The sequence below is a fragment of the Schistocerca piceifrons genome, chromosome 3 (assembly GCF_021461385.2).
Source record: "Schistocerca piceifrons isolate TAMUIC-IGC-003096 chromosome 3, iqSchPice1.1, whole genome shotgun sequence".
NCBI classification, from domain to species: Eukaryota; Metazoa; Arthropoda; class Insecta; order Orthoptera; family Acrididae; genus Schistocerca; species Schistocerca piceifrons.
The window spans coordinates 845,704,558-845,727,819 of NC_060140.1; the positions used below are offsets into that span (position 1 = coordinate 845,704,558).

The window sequence follows — 23,262 nt, forward strand, 5'->3', positions numbered from 1 at the left end:
ATATGCCAACTAGCACTGCAGATGACGAAGAAATTGAAGAAATGTATGATGAAATGGAAGAAATTATTAAGATAGTGAAGGGAGACGAAAATTTAATAGTCATGGGTGACTGGAATTCGGTAGTAGGAAAAGGGAGAGAAGGAAACGTAGTAGATGAATATGGATTGGGGCTAAGAAATGAAAGAGGAAGCCGCCTGATAGAATTTTGCACAGAGCACAACTTAATCATAGCTAACACTTGGTTCAAGAATCATAAAAGAAGGTTGTATACATGGAAGAAGCCTGGAGATACTGACAGGTTTCAGATAGTTTATGTTATGGTAAGACAGAGATTTAGGAACCAGGTTTTAAATTGTAAGACATTTCCTGGGGCAGATGTGGATTCTGACCACAATCTATTGGTTATGAACTGTAGATTAAAACTGAAGAAACTGCAAAAAGGTAGAAATTTAAGGAGTTGGGACCTGAATAAACTGACTAAACCAGAGGTTGTACAAAGTTTCAGGGAGAGCATAAGGGAACAATTGACAGGAATGGGGAAAAGATATACAGTAGAAGAAGAATGGGAAGCTTTGAGAGATGAAGTAGTAAAGGCAGCAGAGGATCTAGTAGGTAAAAAGATAAGGGCTAGTAGAAGTCCTTGGGTAACAGAAGAAATGTTGAATTTAATTGATGAAAGGAGAAAATATAAAAATGCAGTAAATGAAGCAGGCATAAAGGAATACAAACGTCTCAAAAATGAGATCGACAGGAAGTGCAGAATGGCTAAGCAGGGATGGCTAGAGGACAAATGTAAGGATTTAGATGCTTATCTCACTAGGAGTAAGATAGATACTGCCTATAGGAAAATTAAAGAGACCTTTGGAGAAAAGAGAACCACTTGTATGAATATCAAGAGCTCAGATGGAAACCCAGTTCTAAGCAAAGAAGGGAAAACAGAAAGGCGGAAGGAGTATATAGAGGGTCTATACAGGTGCGATGTTCTTGAGGACAATATTATGGAAATGGAGGAGGATGTAGATGAAGATGAAATGGGACATACGATACTGCGTGAAGAGCTTGACAGAGCACTGAAAGACCTGAGTGGAAAGAAGGCCCCGGGAGTCGACAACATTCCATTAGAACTACTGACGACCTAGGGAGAGCCAGTCCTGACAAAACTCTACCATCTGGTGAGCAAGATGTATAGGACAGGCGAAATACCCTCAGACTTCAAGAAGAATATAGTAATTCCAATCCCAAGGAAAGCAGGTGCTGACAGATGTGAAAATTAGCGAACTATCAGTTTAATAAGTCACGGTTGCAAAATACTAACGCGAATTCTTCACAGACGATTGGAAAAACTGGTAGAAGCCGACCTCGGGGAAGATCAGTTTGGATTCCATAGAAATGTTGGAACACGTGAGGCAATACTGACCGTACGACTTATCTTAGAAGCTAGATTAAGGAAAGGCAAACCTACGTTTCTAGCATTTGTAGATTTAGAGAAAGCTTTTGACAATGTTGACTGGAATACTCTCTTTCAAATTCTGAAGGTGGTAGGGGTAAAATACAGGGAGCGAAACGCTATTTACAATTTGTACAGAAACCAGATGGCAGTTATAAGAGTCGAGGGGGATGAAAGGGAAGCAGTGATTGGGAAGGGAGTGAGACGGGGTTGTAGCCTCTCCCCGATGTTATTCAATCTGTATATTGAGTAAGCAATGAGGGAAACAAAAGAAAAATTCGGAGTAGGTGTTAAAATCCATGGAGAAGAAATAAAAACTTTGAGGTTCGCCGATGACATTGTAATTCTGTCAGAGACAGCAAAGGACTTGGAAGAGCAGTTGAACGGAATTGACAGTGTCATGAAAGGAGGGTGTAAGATGAACATCACCAAAAGCAAAACGAGGATAATGGAATGTAGTCGAATTAAGTCAGGTGATGCTGAGGGAAGTAGATTAGGAAATGAGACACTTAAAGTAGTAAAGGAGTTTTGCCATTTGGGAAGCAAAATAACTGATGGTGGTCGAAGTAGAGAGGATATAAAATGTGGACTGGCAATGGCAAGGAAAACTTTTCTGAAGAAGAGAAGTTTGTTAACATCGAGTATAGATTTATGTGTCAGGAAGTCGTTTCTGAAAGTATTTGTATGGAGTGTAGCCATGTATGGAACTGAAACATGGACGATAACTAGTTTGGACAAGAAGAGAATAGAAGCTTTCGAAATGTGGTGTTACAGAAGAATGCTGAAGATTAGATGGGTGGATCATATAACTAATGAGGAGGTACTGAATAGGATTGGGGAGAAGAGAAGTTTGTGGCACAACTTGACTAGAAGAAGGGATCGGTTGGTGGGACATGTTCTGAGGCATCAAGGGATCACCAATTTAGTATTGGAGGGCAGCGTGGAGGGTAAAAATCGTAGAGGGAGACCAAGAGATGAATATACTAAACAGATTCAGAAGGATGTAGGCTGCAGTAGGTACTGGGAGATGAAGAAGCTTGCACAGGATAGAGTAGCATGGAGAGCTGCATCAAACCAGTCTCAGGACTGAAGACCACAACAACAACATGCAACCGTACACAATGAAATGTTACAATAACAGAATGGAGAACTTTGTATCAAAGTACCATGTTCAGACTAACCTTACTTAAAATTATTTAACATCTACTCAGCCCTTGACTCGGTCGTGCCTTTTTACTATTCGTACCACACTTCTCAAGCCTGACTACCATAGCATCAGATCCCTCTTGACAAGTACAGCAGGTTACAGTTCGTGCCTTATTTCCACCAAACCGAATCAACATATTCGTTACTGGCACTGTTCATATTTCTCCTTCTCTTAGAAGATAAGCTTCGCAACACAGTTCTACGAGATTCTAGAACATGATCACTTCTTCGGGTAAAACCAAAACCAGTCCCCTCGTTTTCAGTGACCAAAAGTTTCAAAAGTTCCGCGCCATGTAACTCACCATCATTGTTGCACAGGAAGCCACAAATCCCGTCTCCAGTGAAACGTAGTAAAGGATAGTCGTTGCCCAAGGACCTGGTACTAAACACAATTACGTACTTGGAATATCATCCACAACATAGTAAAAAAACAATTATGAACAGATTTCGAATAAGTCCGCAGTAATATGACCGTGTAGTGCATAAGACAAACGACGGATACTGAGTGGAGGGCTCGTTAGAAAAATCGGTGTTTGTGCGTTTCGAGGATACTCGACACGATCTACAAGATGTGCATGATAGTGACCTACTCTGTTATGCACATCAAGTTGTGCCCGACATAGATTACAATAATTTCAAGGGACGCAGTTGATGGTTGCACAACTTGTAACAGTGTTACGTAATTGGAAGACGTAAGATAACGAAATCTCAAACAAAGCGTCAACTTAACGAAACACAGCGAACTGCACAAACTTATTCCATCCTTCAGTGAGGAACTAGTTTTTTGCTCCGACCGACCGGCATTTGACGAGGAAATGCATATGATAGGAAACCTAGAAATTAGTGGTGGCAAGAGAGCTGTATCAAGACCAGCTAACATCAGTGGCTTGACGCATTCATGTACAATTATGGCGACTCTTAATCTGGAAGTTAAATTGGCTGGACAGTTATTAATTGTGCTGCGAGAACTTGGAGGTGCTTTAACCTGTACGATTATTTGTCCTGTGTGTGATCTTGCAAGGGCAGCAGGGAATATTTACGTCACAGCATGCAAGGGTGGGAAAGTGGGCGTAAGAGAACAAGTACTGCTTTTGGCCAATAGCTGGTCAAAATAACTCGCTTTTGCTTGATTCCTGGTCCGCGTATGACAATCATACTCCTTGTGAGCAAATCCCCCCCCCCCCCCCCCCCCGATGAAAAGTGTGTGACATTGCAGTACATGCCACCTGGAGCCACTGGACACATTTGTTTTTTCCTTGGCTATAAAACATTTTATCACACTATCTGCAGCTACGCCTTAAAGGATAGCCACTTTCACGATAAGCCTCATGACATACTGTTATGCATTCGGTTGGATCCCATCACATTCCATCAGTTCCATCAGCCCGCTACACGAACATGATTCTATATGCACTCTTTAAGAGTGGATACCTCCATGAACGACCTGCACGGCTTGTAACTCCGAAGGAGTTCATCTTCGGTCTTGATGGTGCCAACTTTTGAGATCACTGTAGCCCCCATTTCTCATTTGGTATTCATGGCGCAAGTTAATGGTTTCTTTGAACATTTCTTGAATCTCGACAATATCCATTTTTGAAGCGTAATATATACTTCCCATAGAAGGTTGATCTCTGCACCTCACGGACACTCATTTTCTCTCGCCCTCCTGATGCACATGGTGATTCGTTAGCAGCTAATATGTTTCTTGTTATAACTGTTAACACAACACTTTCAAAGGAGCCTTACTAAAGACTGACCATGCGAACTCTCACACAAGCAGTTGTTTGCCACTGAAGGCTCGCAATCGACTGATCCTGTCACTGCACAATGGAAAACTTCTCCTGAGGCACAACTTGTGAGTTTACTGTGGCCCTCGCATTGCCATAATACGAAGGTGTTGGTGGAAGAAAGTATTAACCCAAAAGAGCATATTTTTGTTTAGCGTATGTTTCAATTCAAAGATGAGAACATAAATATATCTCCATCGCTACTGTATATATGGAGACACTGCCATATCAAAAATTGAGATTAAGACTGAATTTGCCCCAGATTTCAATAAAATGATCTTCGGTTTTATTTTAACACGTACTTGTTCGCAGGTACATCTGAAGAGAAGGACAGAAGCCTGGAAATTGATTGCCTTAAAGTAAAAATGAAGGTCATTTAACTGCAGACTGAGGCAGAATCATTCTTAGTCTGAACATACATAGAATAATACAAATATACGAGGGTAAGTCAATTGTCGGCCGGAGTGGCCGAGCGGTTCTAGGCGCTACAGTCTGGAGCCGCGCGACCGCTACGGTCGCAGGTTCGTATCCTGCCTCGGGCATGGATGTGTGTGATGCCCTTAGGTTAGTTAGGTTTCAGTAGTTCTAAGTTCTAGGGGACTGATGACCTCAGAAGTTAAGTCCCATAGTGTCCAGAGCCATTTTCTTTTGGTAAGTCAATTATTATCCGCAAAGTAGTTATAAAATTTTATTGTAGTCAAAGAGGAAACTTACAAGAACATCATTCTTCTACATAGTCTCCTTGCGTTTCAACGCACTTGGTCCATCGTTGTACAAGCTTCCTGAAGGTTCTCGGTTGAGCTGCGAGCCAAGAATGCACCGCTTCTTTCATTGCTTTGTCCGAGGCAAATCGACGGCCCCTTAATGCCTGTTTGAGCGGACCAAACAAGTGATAGACAAAAGGGGCAAGATTGAGGCTATATGGGGGATGATCCAGTACTTCAGATTTGCGTTTCTGGAGCGTTTCAGCAGTGCGGGCAATAGTATGCGGACGGGCATTGTCGTGCAACAACATAACAACTTTTGACAGCAATCCTCGGCGTTTGATTCGAATTACAGGCTTTAGCCTGGCAGTAAACGTCTCACTGTAATGTACACTGTTTATTGTTATGCCCCTTTCCCCATAATGTTCCCGTACTGGACGTTGTGCGTCCCAGAAAACCGTAAGCATCAGTTTTCCTGCGGACGGTTGGGTCTTGAACTTTTTCTTGCACGGCGAATTTCGATGTTTCCATTCCATACGCTGCCGTTTACTCTCCGGCTCGTAATGATGGATCCATGTTTCGTCACCAGTAATGATCCTGTCCAAGAAGTTGTCCCCTCCGTTACCACAGCGATCCAAATGTTTTTTGCAGATGTCCAAGCGCGTTTGTTTATGCAACTGTGTGAGTTGTTTTGGGACCCATATTACACAAACTTTATGGAACCAAAGTCTGTTGTGGATGTTTTCGTAGGCAGAACCGTGGCTAATTTGTAGACGATGTGCCACTTCGTCAATAGTTAATCGTCTGTCTAAGAGAATCATTTCACGTGAACGCTCAATGATTTCTTCATTTGTGGCGTTAAACGGTCGTCCGGGTCCTCCATCGAGAGTAATACTTGTGCGACCATTTCAGAATTTTTCAATCCATTCGTAGACACTCCGTTGTGGCAAAAAACTGCCCCCGTACAGTACCGAAAGTCTTCGATGAATTTCGACCCCTGATACTCTGGTATGATTTTTTTTTTAGTAATTTAATTGAAAACTTTGTTGCTTTGGTAAAAAAAATTGGTTCTTTTTGTGGTGACAGAATAAATTACTATTAATCACACCAGATTTGTCGGAGAACAGCAGCAACATGTGTAATTGATCCAGCTTTAAGAAATTCTATTACCTTTTAGCGGAAAATTCGTGCGGTACTCTCCGACATTAGAAAAGTCGTGGTGTTCCGTTCGGAGCAGGAGGCGGCTGTCTTTTCTCATTCGCGATATCGAAAATTACTAAAAAATGAACAGAAATTTTTTTTTCGGAGGAAGATCGCGCGGAGAAAACAGACAGAAGTTACATGAAAGAAACCTAAGGGACCAACTAATTGGATTTGTACGAACATATAAACGGAACAGAAATAACTTGGAATAAATACTATAACGATGTCGTCACGACAGCCTCCTGTTCCGACAGAACACACGCTGGATCATAAGCTGCATAAATCTTTTAAACAAAAAAGATTATCACAAGTATAATTAATGAAAATAAGGTTGAGAGATTTTCTTTGAAATTAAATAAACTTAAAGGCTTCAAGTATTATATTATGAAACGGAAACTTACATTAACATGGCCACCCAATGTGGCGGTGGAGCGAATTTTCATGATACACATACTCGCTTGTTTGTGGCTACATATATTTTTAATCACTTAAACTCTTAAATTTACAATAAAATGATTATATCAGTATGGAGCACAATACTTTTGCGTCCGACTCGCAACACATTCACAGAAGAACAGCTAGAGAGCGGCGCGGCACCCTGCAGAAGTAAAAATCGGCAATTGTTATTTTGAAACATAGGTGCATCGTTTTTTTTACTGATCGATAGCAGCGTATAACAGTTTATAGCTATCGTGATATTCTGCGCTTTTCAGGAGCGCGGCAAAGATATCTGGTTACAACATTCATTGGTATATGTTAAAAGTTCGCACATACTGACGAGAATACAGAAAAAAAACTTTTACATGTTAAAAATCGCAGTGATAAAGGCTGTAATGTCACAATCGTACAGTACCGAAAGTCTTCGATGAATTTCGGCCCCTGATACGCCTTCCGACCGCAAAAAACGGATCACTGTACGTTGCTCTTCTTTGGTGCAAATAGACAGCGGAGCTGCGATGATTAACAGCACGGCACCGATAACGTAACTAACCCAGCAGCTTGAAAATTGCAAAGATATAAAAACAAATAAACAAAAGATGCGTCATCAACATAAAACGACAGTACTACCAAAATAAACAAAAATTTAACTAAACTTCGGATAATAATTGACTTATCCTCGTATATAGCAGGCAACGCTCTCCACCTTGCTATCAGCATGTGGTATCTGCCCCAATCCCTGGTAGCTGAATGGTCAGCGCGACGGAATGACATACCTAACGGCCCCGGTTCGATTCCCGGCTGGGTCGGAGATTTTCTTCGCTCAGGGACTGGGTGTTGTGTTGTCCTTATCATCATCATTTCATCCTCATCGACGCGCAAGTCGCCGAAGTGCCGTCATCTCGAAGGACTTGCACCAGGCGAACGGTCTACCCGATGGGAGGCCCTAGCCACACGGCATTTACATTTTACATCTGCCCCAATAGCTGAGTGGTCAGTGCGGTGGAATGCCATGCGGAGGGCCTGGATTCGATTCATGGCCGTGTCATAGATTTTCTCCACTTAGTGAATGGGTGTTGTGTTGTCTTCATCATCATTTCATCCTCATCAACAAGCAAGTTGCCGAAGTGACGTCTACCAAAATGACTTGCACCAGGTGGTTGGACTCACTGCAAGTGGGGCTCCTAGCCTAGCAACACGCATTATCATTAGTACCAGCACGTTGTGTGCCCGAAATAAACACAGTTGGCGTGATCAGGCTAATCCTCACCAAATTGAGGGTTAGCTCTTTTTGCTGCTGCCCACTTCATGCGCTTTAACGAAGGTGTAGAATTGAACAATTTAAAATAGATGATTTCAAAAGTCAAGCTTTGTTGTGGGTGGCATTGTAATAATATAAACGGCGTTGCATCACGTAATTGGCGTCTGGAACCCGTAGCTGAGTCAGTAGAAAGCTACAACCATGGTCTGACTGAAGAAGCCACAGAGAGGCCGAGCTGAGATGACAGCAGGCTTTGCCATGGCATTAGAACAATTACAACATACTATATGAACACAACATCTCCAAAAGAACAGACACCACACATTCATGTAATTGATTTGCCTCGATGGGCCACGAATCCATTACCTTCAGTGCGGATTACGTCCGACCTCCTGTGGGAACCTTAAAGTAGCGAGCATGGAGGACATGGACGAGCACCCAAGTTGGTGCTCGGTGGGATTGCAGGTCATCCGGGAGGTGTATTCAGATAGTCCACTCATTTGTGACTGAAGTTATACACAGATGGCGCAGTGGTTAACACAATTGCAAGTAAGCAGAAGATCCTGAGTTCGAGTCCGGTCCAGCACAGATTTTCACTCATTTCCGCTGATTCCGCATGAAGTCCCGATGCAGCTGACATCAATAATGCCTTTCCTTTCCTTTCCTTCCCCCTCCTTCCACCTTCAATGTATATAATACACTACTGGCCATTAAAATTGCTACACCAAGAAGAAATGCACATGATAAACTGGTATTCGTTGGACAAATATATTATACTAGAACTGACACGTGATTACATTTTCACGCAATTTGCGTGCAGAGATCCTGAGAAATCAGTACCCAGAACAACCACCTCTGGCCGTAATAATGGCCTTGATACGCCTGGGCATTGAGTCAAACAGAGCTTGGATCGGGTGTTCAGGTACAGCTGCCCATGCAGCTTCAACACGATACCACAGTTCGTCAAGAGTTGTGACTGGCGTATTGTGACGAGCCAGTTACTCGGCCACCATTGACCAGACGTTTTCAATTGTTGACAGATCTGGAGAATGTGCTCGCCAGGGCAGCAGTCAAACATTTTCTGTATCCAGAAAGGCCCGTACAGGTCCTGCAACATGCGGTCGTACATTATCCTGCTGAAATGCAGGGTTTCGCAGGGATCGAATGAAGGGTAGAGCCACGGGGCGTAACACATCTGAAATGTAACGTCCGCTGTTCAAAGTGCCATCGGTGCGAACAAGAGGTGACCGAGACGTGTAACCAATGGCACCCCATACCATCACGCCGGGTGATACGCCAGTACGGCGATGACGAATACACGCTTCCAATGTGCGTTCACCGCGATGTTGCCAAACACGGATGCGACCATCATGATACTGTAACCAGAATCTGGATTCATCAGAAAAAATCACGTTTTGCCATTCGTGCACCCAGATTCGTCGTTGAGTACACCATCGCAGGCGCTCCTGTCTGTGATGCAGCGTCAAGAGTAACCGCAGCCATGGTCTCCGAGCTGAGAGTCCATGCTGCTTCAAACGTCGTCGAACTGTTCGTGCAGATAGTTGTTGTCTTGCAAACGTCCCCATCTGTCGACTCAGGGATTGAGACGTGGCTGCACGATCCGTTACAGCCATTCGGATAAGATGCCTGTCATCTCGACTGCTAGTGATACGAGGCCCTTGGGATCCAGCAAGGCGTTCCGTATTACCCTCCTGAACCCACCGATTCCATATTCTGCTAACAGTCATTGGATCTCGACCAATGCGACCAGCAATGTCGCGATACGATAAACCGCAATCGTTATGGGCTACAATCCGACCTTAATCAAAGTCGGAAACGTGATGGTACACATTTCTCCTCCTTACACGAGGCATCACAACAACGTTTCACCAGGCAACGCCGACCAACTGCTGTTTGTATATGAGAAATCGGCTGGAAACTGTGCTCATGTCAGCACGTTGTAGGTGTCGCCACCGGCGCCAACCTTGTGTGAATGCTCTGAAAAGCTAATCATTTGCATGTCACAGCATCTTCTTCCTATCGGTTAAATTTCGCGTCTGTAGCACGTCATCTTCGTGGTGTAGCAATTTTAATGGCCAGTAGTGTAGTTACCACATATGCATCCGTATGTCACAGGATGCAGTCAACTCAGAGAGGTAATCAACGACAGTCATCGACCCAATGTGGATCAACTGGGCTGCTGTTACTAGATGCTGTCTCAGCTATCTGTGGAACAATGGCCTGCGACAAAATCCGGATGCTGCTGGGTGGTGAACTGGTGCCTTCCAGGTGCTAGGCCACCTGCTGGCTAGCTACTGCCAGCTGCAGGGCACATAGCCAGGGGTCCGTGATTCGCACCTAGGTGTGACTAGCTCCCAGGCCACAACCTGCTCCGTGTGGGCACACTCTGCTACTACAGACCACTGTCGCTCCGTCCTGTGCTGATATCCCCGGTTCACTTTTACTCTCGGGTGTTACCTGCACTGAGCCGCACATCTGTGCGAACCAGTGGGCCCGACTTCTGTGAGGGCATTTTTGTCGCGTACTCGCTTCCTACCTGGGGCTTCACATGGCTCTCCAGTCGCCAGAGCACTGATAACATTACTCCACTCTGCTGCCGTCTGCTTATTGGAGCGACGCTGTGTGGTGACTACGTCTCAAAGTTGTGTGCTGAGCTAATTACCTCTACGCCATCTGGGGATAGCCTGTGACTCTGTGTGATGGCTGCAGCGTGACAACATTATGAATAAATGAACTAATGGCTGTACTTCCTCTATGACTTTGCGCTGGACTTCCACCTGGTTCCACGTACGTTACCTGCTTTCCCTGCCAACCAGCTCACGCCATCATCACAACCTGTTCTGGGTTGAATAACACATCAGCTATATCGACGCCCCCTACACCGGCAACCATTGAGAGTTTGCGTCAGTGTGTAAGCCTGAGAGGATGTAGCTCAGAAGAACGTTCGAGCGTTGTGTATTATGAAACAATTAGCGCCTATGATGTACAAGCCGCCAATGAATTTTCGCAGTCTCTGTGGTTATTTGTTACAGTGTCCCAACGGCGTCCACATCGAACCCTAACTCTTAACGCGCTTCATTTATAATTGTTCAGTACTTGGCTCTTCTGTGCCATCTTTAAATTTCTTTCAGCCACGAGTTTCTCCGTCTTCCAATGGCCCTTTTTCTATGTATCATTCCTTCTTTTGCTATTTATCACTCCTTCAGTGATAAACTATAGCGTTTGGTATATAATTCGTCACTCGAAAGTTGCTCCTAATACTGTCTCTTTCTTTGGTGTAAGACATACACTAAAGCGCCAAAGAAACTGGTATAGCTATGCGTATTCAAACACAGAGATATAAAAGCAGGCACAATACGGCGCTGCGGTCGGCGACGTCTATATAAGACAAGTGCCAGGCGCAGTTGTTAGATCGGTTACTGCTGCTACAATGGCTGGTTATTTAAATTTAAGTGAGGCTGAACGTGGTGCTACAGCCGACGCACGAGCGATGGTTTCAAATGGTTCAAATGTCTCTGAGCACTATGGGGCTTAACATCTGAGGTCATCAGTCCCCTAGAACATGTTGTTGTTGTTGTGGTCTTCAGTCCTGAGACTGGTTTGATGCAGCTCTCCATGCTACTCTATCCTGTGCAAGCTTCTTCATGTCCCAGTACTTGCTGCAACCTACATCCTTCTGAATCTGCTTAGTGTATTCATCTCTTGGTCTCCCTCTACGATTGGTAGAACGTAGAACTACTTAAACCTAACTAACCTAAGGACGTCATACACATCCATGCCCGAGGCAGGATTCGAACCTGCGACCGTAGCAGTCGCACGGTTCCCGAATGAAGCGCCTAGAACCACTCGGCCACTGCCGCCGGCCGAGCAATAGGACGCAGCAGCTTCGAGGTAGCGATGAAGTCGGGATTTTCTCGTACGATCATTTCACGAGTGCACCGTGAATATCAGGAATCCGTTAACACATCAAATTTCCGACATCTATGCGGACGGAAAAAGATTCTGCAAGAACGGGACCAACGACGGCGGAAGAGAACAGTTCAACGCGACAGAAGTGCAACTCTTGCGCAAATTGTCGTAGATTTCAATTCTGGGCCACCAACAAGCGTCAGCGTACGAACCATCATCGATATGGGCTTTCGGAGCCGAAGGCCCACTCTTGTACCCGTGATGACTGCACGACATTGGACTGTTCATGACTGGAAACAAGTTGCCTGGTCGCACGAGTCTCGTTTCAAATTTTATCGAGCGGATGGGCGTGTACGGGTATGGAGACAACCTTATGAATCCATGGATCCTGCATGTCAGCAGGGGACTGTTCTAGCTGGTGGAGGCTCTGTAATGGTGTGGGGAATGTGCAGTTGGAGTGATATGAGATCCCTGATACATCTTGGTACGACTCTGACAGGTAACACGCACGTAAGCATCCTGTCTGATCATCTGCATCCATTCATGTCCATTGTGCATTCCGATACACTTGGGCAATTCCAGCAGGACAATGCGACACCCCACACATCCAGAATTGTTCTAGGAACACTCTTTTGAGTTTAAACACTTCCGCTGGCCACCAGACTCCCTAAACAATGACATTCTGCGCGAATCTGGGATGCCTTGCAACGACCTTTTCAGAAGAGGTCTCTGCCCCCTTGTACTCTTACGGATTTGTGGACACTAGTCTAATCCGTGCCATGTCGTATTGCCAAACTTCTGCGTGCGGGGGAGGGGGGGGGGAGAGATGGGGGGGGCTAGTCGATATTAGGCAGGTGTACCAGTTTCTTTGGCTCATCTACATCTACATATAAACTTCGCTAGCCTCCAAGCGGTGTGTCTCGAAGGGTACTATTCGCGCCAAGGTCATATCCGCCCCCCTGTGTTCCACTCGCGGGTCGCGCGAGGGAAAACGACTGTCTGAAGACCTCAGTACGAGCTCTACTTTCGCTTATCTTTGAATGGTGATCATGGCGTGATTTGAAAGTTGGTGGTAGTACTATATGCTCGACGTCCTCGGCGAAGATCGGATTTTGGAATTTTGTGAGCAGCCCCTTCCGCTTAGCGCTTCGTCTATTGCAAGTGTGTCCCACTTCAAACTTTCTACGAGATTTGTAACGCTCTCTCGATGGCTAAATGTACCAGTCACGAATCTTGACGCTCATTTTGGACCTTCTCAATCTCTTGAATCAGACCAACTGGTAAGGGTCCCATACAGACAAACAATACTCTAAGACTGGATGAACTAACGTATTGTAAGTAATTTCCTTTGTTGAAGGATTGCATCGCTTCAGGATTCTACCAATAAACCGCAATCAAGAATTCGCCTTACCCGCTACTTGTGTAATCTGATCGTTCCATTTGAGATCATTTCGAATAGTCACACTCAGATACTTGACGGATGTTACCGCTTCCAAAGACTGGGCATTTAATTTGCACTCGTACATTAATGGGGATTTTCGCTTTGTTATACGCAGTAGGTTACACTTGTTAATAGTGAGAGATAACTGCCAGTCATTACATCATACATTTATTTCCTGCAAATCCTCACCGATTTGTTCACAGCTTTCGTGTGATACTACTTTCCTGTAGACTAGAGCATCATCAACAAACAGTCTAATGCCACTGTCAATACCATCAACCAGATCGTTTATGTAATCGTAAAAAGCAGAGGACCTATTACGCTGCCCTGGGTCACACCTCGTGTTACGCTTGTTTCTATTGAAGTCTCCCCATTCAGGACGACATACTGCTCTCTGTCAGAAAACTTTCTATCTAACGCCATATGTCATCGGATAGACCATAAGCGCACACTTTTTGGAGCAAGCGACAGTGCGGAAATGAGTCGAACGCCTTTCGAAAGTCGAGGATTATGGAATCAACCTGGGAGCCGGTATCTAGAGCCTGTTATATATCATGCACAAAGAGGGCCAGCTGTGTCTCACATGACTGCTGTTTCCTAAAACCGCGCTGGTTTCTACAGATGAGCTTCCCAGAGTCTAGAAAAGTCATTATGTCTGAACACAAAATACGTCCCATGATTCCACAGCAAATCGATGTCAGTGAAACTGGCCGGTAATTATGTGCATCCGATTTCCTACCCTATTTATAGATTCCTATGACCTGGGCCTTCTTCCAGTCCCGTTAAAGTTTCCGCTGTTCCAATGATCTCAGATAGATGAGGGATAAGAATGGTACTGTATTTGTAGCATAGTCAACATAAAATCTTACGGGGATACCGTCTGGTCCAGATGATTTCCTGGCGTCTAAGGATCTTAACTGTTTTACAATCCCAGATACAATAAACACTATGTCAGCCAGCCTTGCGTTTGTTCGATAATTGAAAGGGGGGATGGTGCTGCAGTCCTCTACCATAAACGAGTTTTTGAAAGCCAGATTCAGAATTTCGGCCTTCTGTCTATCATCATTCGTTATATTACCCGTACTGTCAGCAAGAGAAGATATTGAATTATTTGTAGCGTTCATAGTTTTTACTTACGACGAAATTTTTTGGGGCTATTTTTAGAATCTGTAGATAAAATATTGCTTTCAAATTTGTTAAAAGAATTTTTCATTGTCCTTCTGACAGCTGCTTTCATTTCGCATAATTTGTTTGTCAGCGGGCCAGTGACTACGTTTAAAACGACTGTGCAATATTCTCTGCTTTCTCAGCAACTTCCTAATTTGTTTATGGAACCAAGGTGAATCCTTTCCCTCCCCTATATTTTTTCTAGGCACATATTTCTCTTGCACATGGTCGACAATACCTTTAAATTCCGACCAAAGATGCTCTATATGTGTCCTGCGGTGAATGCTTGGAGCTGACTATGAAGATATTCATTAATGACACTTTTATTTGCTTTCCCAAACAAGAAAACTCTACGCTGTTTTTTTTTTTTTTTTTTTTTGCAACTTCTACTGACATAGGAGCCACAACGACATTATGGTCGCTAGTCCCTTCTTCTAGATTAACTTTCTCAAAAGGATCAGATCTGTTAGTCGCCAAGACAAGATATCTATTATGTTCCCATCTCGAGTTTGTTTTCTAACCAATTGCTCAAGGCTGTATGTTGAGAGCGCTTCTAGAATAACTTCACACTAGTCTTTCTTCTGCCCTCTGTGATAAACGTGTAATTTTCAATGGATGCCAGATTTAAGTCTCCATCGATAACTAATGGATAATTTGGATATTTATTTCCTATGTACTCAAGACTTTCCCTGAAACGTCCTGCGACGTTTGTTGCGGATGCTGGTGGTCTATAAAAACATCCTAATACAATGGTCACTCCTTGTATGATTGACAGCTTTATCCAGACTATTTGACAGTGCAGTGTAAATATCATTCATCTTTCATCATTTTAAAAATAAAGTGTTCCAAGAAAAGGCTTTCTTTCTACATTTTAGTTAGGTGCTAAACTTAATCATAATGTGGTGGACGTGGGGGGGGGGGGGGGGGGTGAAATGGGCTTTCACGGTTTGTTAATACCACCCAAGGGTGAACGACCGAAGGCGTGGACCAAAGGGATTTGAGGCACTTCATTCACTTTTTTTTTTACAACACACTTGTTTATTAATAACATTGATAATACTTTTAAAAGGAAACAACACAACAGGCATTGTAAATCGGCTAACTGCATAAGTGAACTACTAAAAATAATCGTTAATATGTTTAGGAACACAATAAACTTCAAATCACAAATAGCATTCAGTTGTTTACTAATTAATTAAATGTCTGTTCAAGGCAATTTCCCCATATAATCAACACAACTTAAAACCAGAATTCAATACACTTCCTTGTTACTAAATGTCTGCACAAGTTAATGGCCATACATAGTAACCTCTGAACAAAAATTCAATTGACTAAAAAAAAAAACACAACCACCTAAACATGTTTACAGAATTATGGGAAAGAAATGCATATACACCTTCTGTTTAGCAAATGAACCATTTTCGGCCTGAGCCACCAACAACATAAGTCGTTCTCATTACCCACATAGAGCCAATCCGAGGTACTGGAAGCAAAACATAAGTCTTCCACGTGTACACCAAAGGCACGGTTTCCCAGACTCCAAGCCGTAAGAAACCAGTCAACACGCTCCCGCCACCAAGTACTGGAAGGCGTCGGGATAGTAAACAACGCCCGCTACGGTGGGCGGGCGCGACTACGTAACTGTTTGCCACAGTGGGTCGGTTCCTCCCGCAGCCTCTGCGAAGACCGGTGGCGAAATTAATGAAATTAGCACCACCTGTGACACAAAGGGCAAGCAACTCACCAACGTAATAAGGACATAAATTATTTGCATATACAACGTGTCGAAAAGAGCTGTCTATCCACTACTTCCAGCACCTCAGAGGACACCACTTAACACACTGAATGCAGAGTCATCTAAACATACCGCGCAATCTGCGCAAAACCACATAAACCTCCTGCATGAGCGCACTACGCTTAAAATAAGGAGTATTAACTTAACACAACATACAACTTCTAAATCTGCGGGTGACTGGCCTGGACTCGTGAAATGGATCTACCAACACATCATCATGGCCAATAAACCGCCTCCGCTCTCCACTTGCGAGGCACAAATCGGATATGTCCTGCAACACGCTGATTAAAATGTCTAAAACAGTGTTCGTTACAAGATTAACACCCAATGTCACAGGGAAACATTAATCAGAAACAGACATCGGTTCATTACAATAAACGCACAAATTACGTGGCTGAAAAACACAACCAAGTCAGTGGCACACAAGAAGGTCAGTAATAGTAAGGCCCTTTATCATTTTCCCATTCAGAGGGGCGTAAAACAATAACACTTAAGCAGAGAAGTATGAATGCATTTGAGCAATTCAGTGACTGACAACAACTAAGTTTTTAAATGCAGAACACAAGTCCTCACAGGATAAATGCGGCCTTACGCAATGGACTCCTAATAGGAAGGTCAAGCGTCCAAAGCACACTGCTCAATAAATACACCACAACGGCAAGCACACTCAGTAATCGCCAGAACGATGGACACTGAGAACAAAATGCTGCTTATATCCAAACCAACTGTGCTCGCAATGGCATTACATCAGTCACAGAGCCATAGAGACGAGAATGTAGTCACTAGAAGCAAACGGTAAATCCATCATAAACAAGGAAGTAGCATGTTCCCGACAGCATCGGCGCCTCTACCCACCAAGTCCGCCGCAAACTCTATCAGGTAACGTGGCAAACTTTCCTCTTGGCACCACACACGGCGTCGGCAGACACGGTTTCACGCTCGGCGCACTACTGCCTACTCACTGTTTCTCCTCGCCCTCCAAAATCCAACTACTCGACTGTCACAGGTGCCTCGCCGACTTCCCCCACTAGGGGGCGCCACTTCTCTCTTTCCTCAGCGATACAGCGGTAATATTATACGCGGTACGTTCGATAAATCTACATCTACATCCATACTCCGTAAGCCACCTGACGGTGTGTGGCGGAGGGTACCCTGAGTACCTCTATCGGTTCACCCTTCTATTCCAGTCTCCTATTGTTCGTGCAAAGAAGGATTGTCGGTATGCTTCTGTGCGGGCTCTAATCTCTCTGATTTTATCCTCATAGTCTCTTCGCGAGATATACGTAGGAGGGAGCAATATACTGCTTGACTCTTCGGTGAAGGTATGTTCTCGAAACTTTAACAAAAGCCCGTACCGAGCTACTGAGCGTCTCTCCTGCATTGTCTTCCACTGGAGTTTATCTATGATCTCCGTAACGCTTTCGCGATTACAAAAAGATCCTGTAATAAAGCCCGCTGCTCTCCGTTGGATCCTCTCTATCTCTTCTATCACCCCTATCTGGTACGGATCCCACACTGCTGAGCAGTATTCAAGCAGTGGGCGAACAAGCGTACTGTAACCTACTTCCTTTGTTTTCGGATTGCATTTCCTTAGGATTCTTCCAATGAATCTCAGTCTGGCATCTGCTTTACCGACGATCAACTTTATATGATCATTCCATTTTAATTCACTCCTAATGCGTACTCCCAGATAATTTATGGAATTAACTGCTTCCAGTTGCTGACCTGCTATTTTGTAGCTAAATGATAAGGGATCTATCTTTCTATGTATTCGCAGCACATTACACTTTTCTACATTGAGATTGAATTGCCATTCCCTGTACCATGCGTTAATTCCCTGTAGATCCTCCTGCATTTCAGTACAATTTTCCATTGTTACAACCTCTCGATACACCACAGCATCATCTGCAAAAAGTCTCAGTGAACTTCCGATGTCATCCGCAAGGTCATGTATGTATATTGTGAATAGCAACGGTCCTATGACACTCCCCTGCGGCACACCTGAAATCACTCTCACTTCGGAAGACTTCTCTCCATTCAGAATGACATGCTGCGTTCTGTTATCTAGGAACTCTTCAATCCAATCACACAATTGGTCTGATAGTCCATATGCTCTTACTTTGTTCATCAAACGACTGTAGGGAACTGTATCGAACGCGTTGCGGAAGTCAAGAAACACGGCATTTACCTGGTAACCCGTGTCTATGGCTCTCTGAGTCTCGTGGACGAATAGCGCGAGCTGGGTTTCACACGACCGTCTTTTTCGAAACCCATGCTGATTCCTACAGAGTAGATTTCTAGTCTCCAGAAAAGTCATTATACTCGAACATAATACGTGTTCCACGGCTCAGGGGGAGAGGAGGGGGGAGGGCAACAGATGGCAGGAGGGGCAGGGTGGGGGTACTAGCTACTGTCTGACTGCACTCAGGGTAATGGTTCAAAAAAAGGTTCAAATGGCTCTGAGCACTGTGGTACTTAACACCTGAGGTCTTCAGTCCCCTAGACTTATAACTACTTAAACCTAACTAACCTAAGGACATCACACACATCCACGTCCGAGGCAGGATTCGAACCTGCGACCGTAGCGGTCGCGCGGTTCCAGACTGAAGCGCCTAGAACCGCTCGGCCACCACGGCCGGCCAGGGATAATGGTCTAAGAAAGGTTGGGAGTCACTCGTGTAGAACGACACCCCCGGGATAACAAGGCCGCCCAGCAGTGTTAGTGACGTCACACTAAGCGGCCCATAGCCGACGCAGCAGTCCACGGACACCTCCGTACACACGCGCCCGATGCTAACGATCTTCTGTCCGTCATACAGAAAGGAGCGAACTATAATTCGAACCAAAGACCAAATTATATATATTCTTGTAAACAGCATAAAAGTTCATAACGAAATACCGATTACATATACGGGCAGGAATAGTTTCTAGAACTCCTCTGAAACGTGTTTATCTTCAGTACCAGAATGAACATCAAATTGTCAGGTTTTCTAAATAGAAAAGCAATTTGTTAGTAACAGACAGCAATAATGAGACTTGCAGTTGGTGATTTCTACGTGGAAAAGGAAATAAGCTGTAGAGAGATTGAAAATGGTAAGTAAAGAGAGCCTCAGCCTTTTGCTCACATTCTTACATGTAATGCACTTGGTTGTTTTTCATTCCCTTACGTTTCATAACATTTTTAATATTGTTTCAAGAAGTGTATCTTCAATAGCAGAGTGAACTTCAAATTGTCAGGTTTTTCTTAAAGGAAAGACCAGTCCCTTAGTATCACAGTGCAAGACAGAATCTTGTGTTCTTGTTACCTTATTGTAAACGAAAGTTGTGAGGGTTTTGCTATGTATGACAGTGTTTAAGATAATTTACTTTCAGTGTAATAGACTGAAAGTCAGTTGGCATTTGTCACCACCTGTATGCGAGTTTTAAAGCTAAACAGTGTTCCGACAATTATAAAATAGTGGCAAAGTTCCTCAATCGATTAAACTTATTCCTGCCCGTATATGTAATCGGTATTTCGTTATGAACTTTTATGCTGTTTACAAGAATATATATAATTTGGTCTTTGGTTCGAATTATAGTTCGCTCCTTTCTGTATGACGGACAGAAGATCGTTAGCATCAGGCGCGTGTGTACGGAGGTGTCCGTGGACTGCTGCTTCGGCTATGGGCCGCTTAGTGTGACGTCACTAACACTGCTGGGCGGCCTTGTTATTCCGGGGGTGTCGTGTAGTGTGTTGAGGCCCCCGCGTTAGCCCTCGTGACGTTTTGGGTACCACTGTTGCAGGAGAGAGGAGAACCACTTGCGGCAGGACGACGGGGGAATGTACGAGCCGCCGCCCGTGGCGAACCCGAAGGAGGTGGGCTGGGCCGGGCCGCTGGCCTGGGAAAGGCGCAGGCCGTCCGGACCCCGGTACGTGGCCTCCTTCCGGTCGCCGCACCCGCCCACCGTCTACGACGACGCCGTCGGCTCCGGGCGCAAGGCGTCGGCCCGCCGCCGCGACGCAGCCGAGTCGCCCACCTCGCCCACGTACGACGACGCCGTGGGCACCGGCCGCACGTCGCCAGTGTACGACTACATCCTGGGGTCAGACGGGCGGCGGTCTCTCGGGGCGCCGACCAGCTCCGGCGAGAAGGCACCCCACCACTCCTCCATACCGTCGGTGCTCGAGGGCTGCGACTTCTACGAGGACGCCTGAGGGTGGCGGCCGTGGTGGTGCACCTCTGCTTGCTGCAGTAACTCTGCGAGGACCCTCTTCTCGGACCACGTCAACTGGATACTTGGAATTACAAAGGGTGCCTAGTGCAAAGCGAGGTCCAGGAATCTGGCTGGAACAACAGCCGTGATCCTGACAGCTGCTGCGTCTGCTAGCCCTTCGTCAATGAACAGCAAGTAGTTCCTCACTGTCTGCGTCACAGTGACCGTTGTGGCACACCTCCACAGGGACGCCACCCTACATTCGTGATAAATATATGAAAAAGCGTTGTCTATCACCACTCCTGCAAGGAATACGCCCAGTACTCGTACCAGGGAAGATTTCGTTTCTCCCACCAGTGCCAATATAAGCTGGGCAACTCGTGCTCCACGTTCAATTAATATACACGAGATATCCAAAGTGTGGATCAAGATACGCTGGCACTGGTTTCACAATGAATAGTAAACTAAAGTCCTTTAGCTCCACTTATGCAGCCACAATCCATGCATCTGATCAGCCTTTCTTTCTCTGTTGCAACACTGGTATCTACTACTAGTAGTGCCCCGTGTTCTGATCCCACAGTTCACCAGGCACCTGCTGTACTTTTTTCCCCTTCTGTTCCATAATTCTGACCTCAGTGTGTAGAGGAGATGAGATTTGTCTCCACTGCCCATTTCCTGTAATAGCCAATATAGTCGCCACCCCAAGAGATGTCACTCCTCCAGTAGTAAGGTAGACCATAACACATCAGCCACAGCAGTCAGCCAGCTCTTGACCAAGAACATGGTTAATACCTTCAGAAGTTAGAGTCTTAACTCAAGTGTGGCACAGTGTGCACACAAGGAAAATCTTACCACAAAATTCTCTCTGTGTCAAAATGTACAAGCCATTATTTGTCAAAACAATCTGATAGTGCATGTGTTGTGGCAACAATGGAGAATGGTGAGTCAGATACACTGCAATGTGTAAAGCTTTAGGGCAAACTGTGGGACACCTTGTACTTTATCATTTTCACATTAATTTCACGACATTATTTTCCTTAAATGTATGTTTTTCCACTATTTCTCATCACTGGACTTTATCTAATCAATTAAAGATCTTTCTTTTCATGATAATTTTTTATAAAGCTCCAGTTATTTGTTGACTTTTGTCAGAAAAAATTATTATTCGAAACATAAGCAGAATTATGAAATTAAAATAAAGTGAGAGCAGATGAAGGACAAATTTAATTTCTGCAAATTACAGGACAATCTAAGTTAAATCTTACTTCATGTGAGGATTTGCTCATGTGTATTATCCAACAGTATGTTTTGTCTCTTGTATTGAACTACATGATTTCTGTGGTTTTGCAACGTCATTTTTGTATTTATCTTTATGGGATGTAGTTTCACTGTGAAATACGTGATTGTCTGTCGTATGTTCCCATTGTAAAATTATCTAACTTTGTGCCATTATGTTGGAAGGTTTTTAAGACACGAACTTCCAATTTTCCATAATTAATAGATGTACTTTTTTAGATGTACTGAACTAAAACTATTGTGATAATTGTGTTATCAGTCATGTTATGATATTTTTCTTAAACACTTAATTTTGTAACTAAATGAACATAAAAACTAAACAACGTAGGATGTTTTTATTCTTCTAGTCCACATGTGTTGAATCTTTTTCTTGGCATGCAGTGAAATTTTCATATTTCCCCTTCCAGTACTTTTTGAGATAACGAGTGATTTGTGGCAAAAATGTAGGAATGAGACTGGAGGTTCAAAATTTTTTTAGTTACATACTTTTGTACATAATTATAGAACTGACTTTTTCATGCACTAGAATTTTCCTGTCCCATATTTTGTGTTCTCTTCAGTACCACAATCACCCAACGCTTGCCTTCTTTACTTTCTTGCTTTTTTGTTCATTTGCTAAGCAGCAAACTCTGCTTGTCGTACACGAAGCCAACATCCATTTCCCACAGTCCCCTAGCGGTGTTCTGCCCTAGTCTCTCCCCTAACTTCTCCTGAAGCTTCAGTCTTTTATAGTTCCCACCATTAAATGTTATTACAGCATCAGATACTGCTAACTTTAGAGTCATTAGGTCAACAAAACAATTTTTAGACACAGCGCCACGCACTCTTATTCACTTAATATAAACTATAAAATTATATTATCACTTAATGATCTTTGAGGGGTCAAAACATATGGTAATAACTAGGTGCTAGCTCAACCTAATTCAAGACGTGATCGACAGTAAAAATGATATTTTATTTTTTGAATGTTTTACTTGGCTGTGTGTGGATTTTCATTGTTATGCTGGAATAGACGCAAGTATTTATAAGACCAAGGTTTTTGAACTTTTTTTGAGGCTTTGAATAGTTATGAAGCGTGTTACAGTATTCTGCACTGATTACTGCGTGATATACTTAGCTATTTACTATGAACCCTGTGATATACCTTACTGTTTACTGTCTACCCACTCATATGCTCCACTGTTTATTGTGCAACTTGTGACATGCTTCCCTTTGCTTACTATGCACCCTCTGATACATTTGTCTTTTTCTGTGTGCCCTGTGATGTTTTACTGTTTACTGTACACCCTGTGATATGCATCGCTGTTTACTGTACACCCACGGATACGCTTCATTGTTTATTCTTCCGCCCTCTAATATGCTTCGTTGTGATTCGCTGTCAAGAGAGCAATGT

The 23,262-nt window shown here is 44.0% G+C and overlaps 1 protein-coding gene across 1 annotated transcript in view; it reads left to right on the forward strand.

The window, feature by feature from the left end:
* Positions 1-22,171, forward strand: part of LOC124788254 — a 135,159-nt gene extending 112,988 nt beyond the window's left edge. Inside the window, exon 6 of the mRNA XM_047255451.1 lies at positions 20,163-22,171. Within this exon, the coding sequence (XP_047111407.1) occupies positions 20,163-20,574 (412 nt within the window). The 3' untranslated portion in view covers positions 20,575-22,171. The remainder of the gene's footprint in view (positions 1-20,162) is intronic.
* The last annotated feature ends 1,091 nt before the right edge of the window (positions 22,172-23,262 follow it).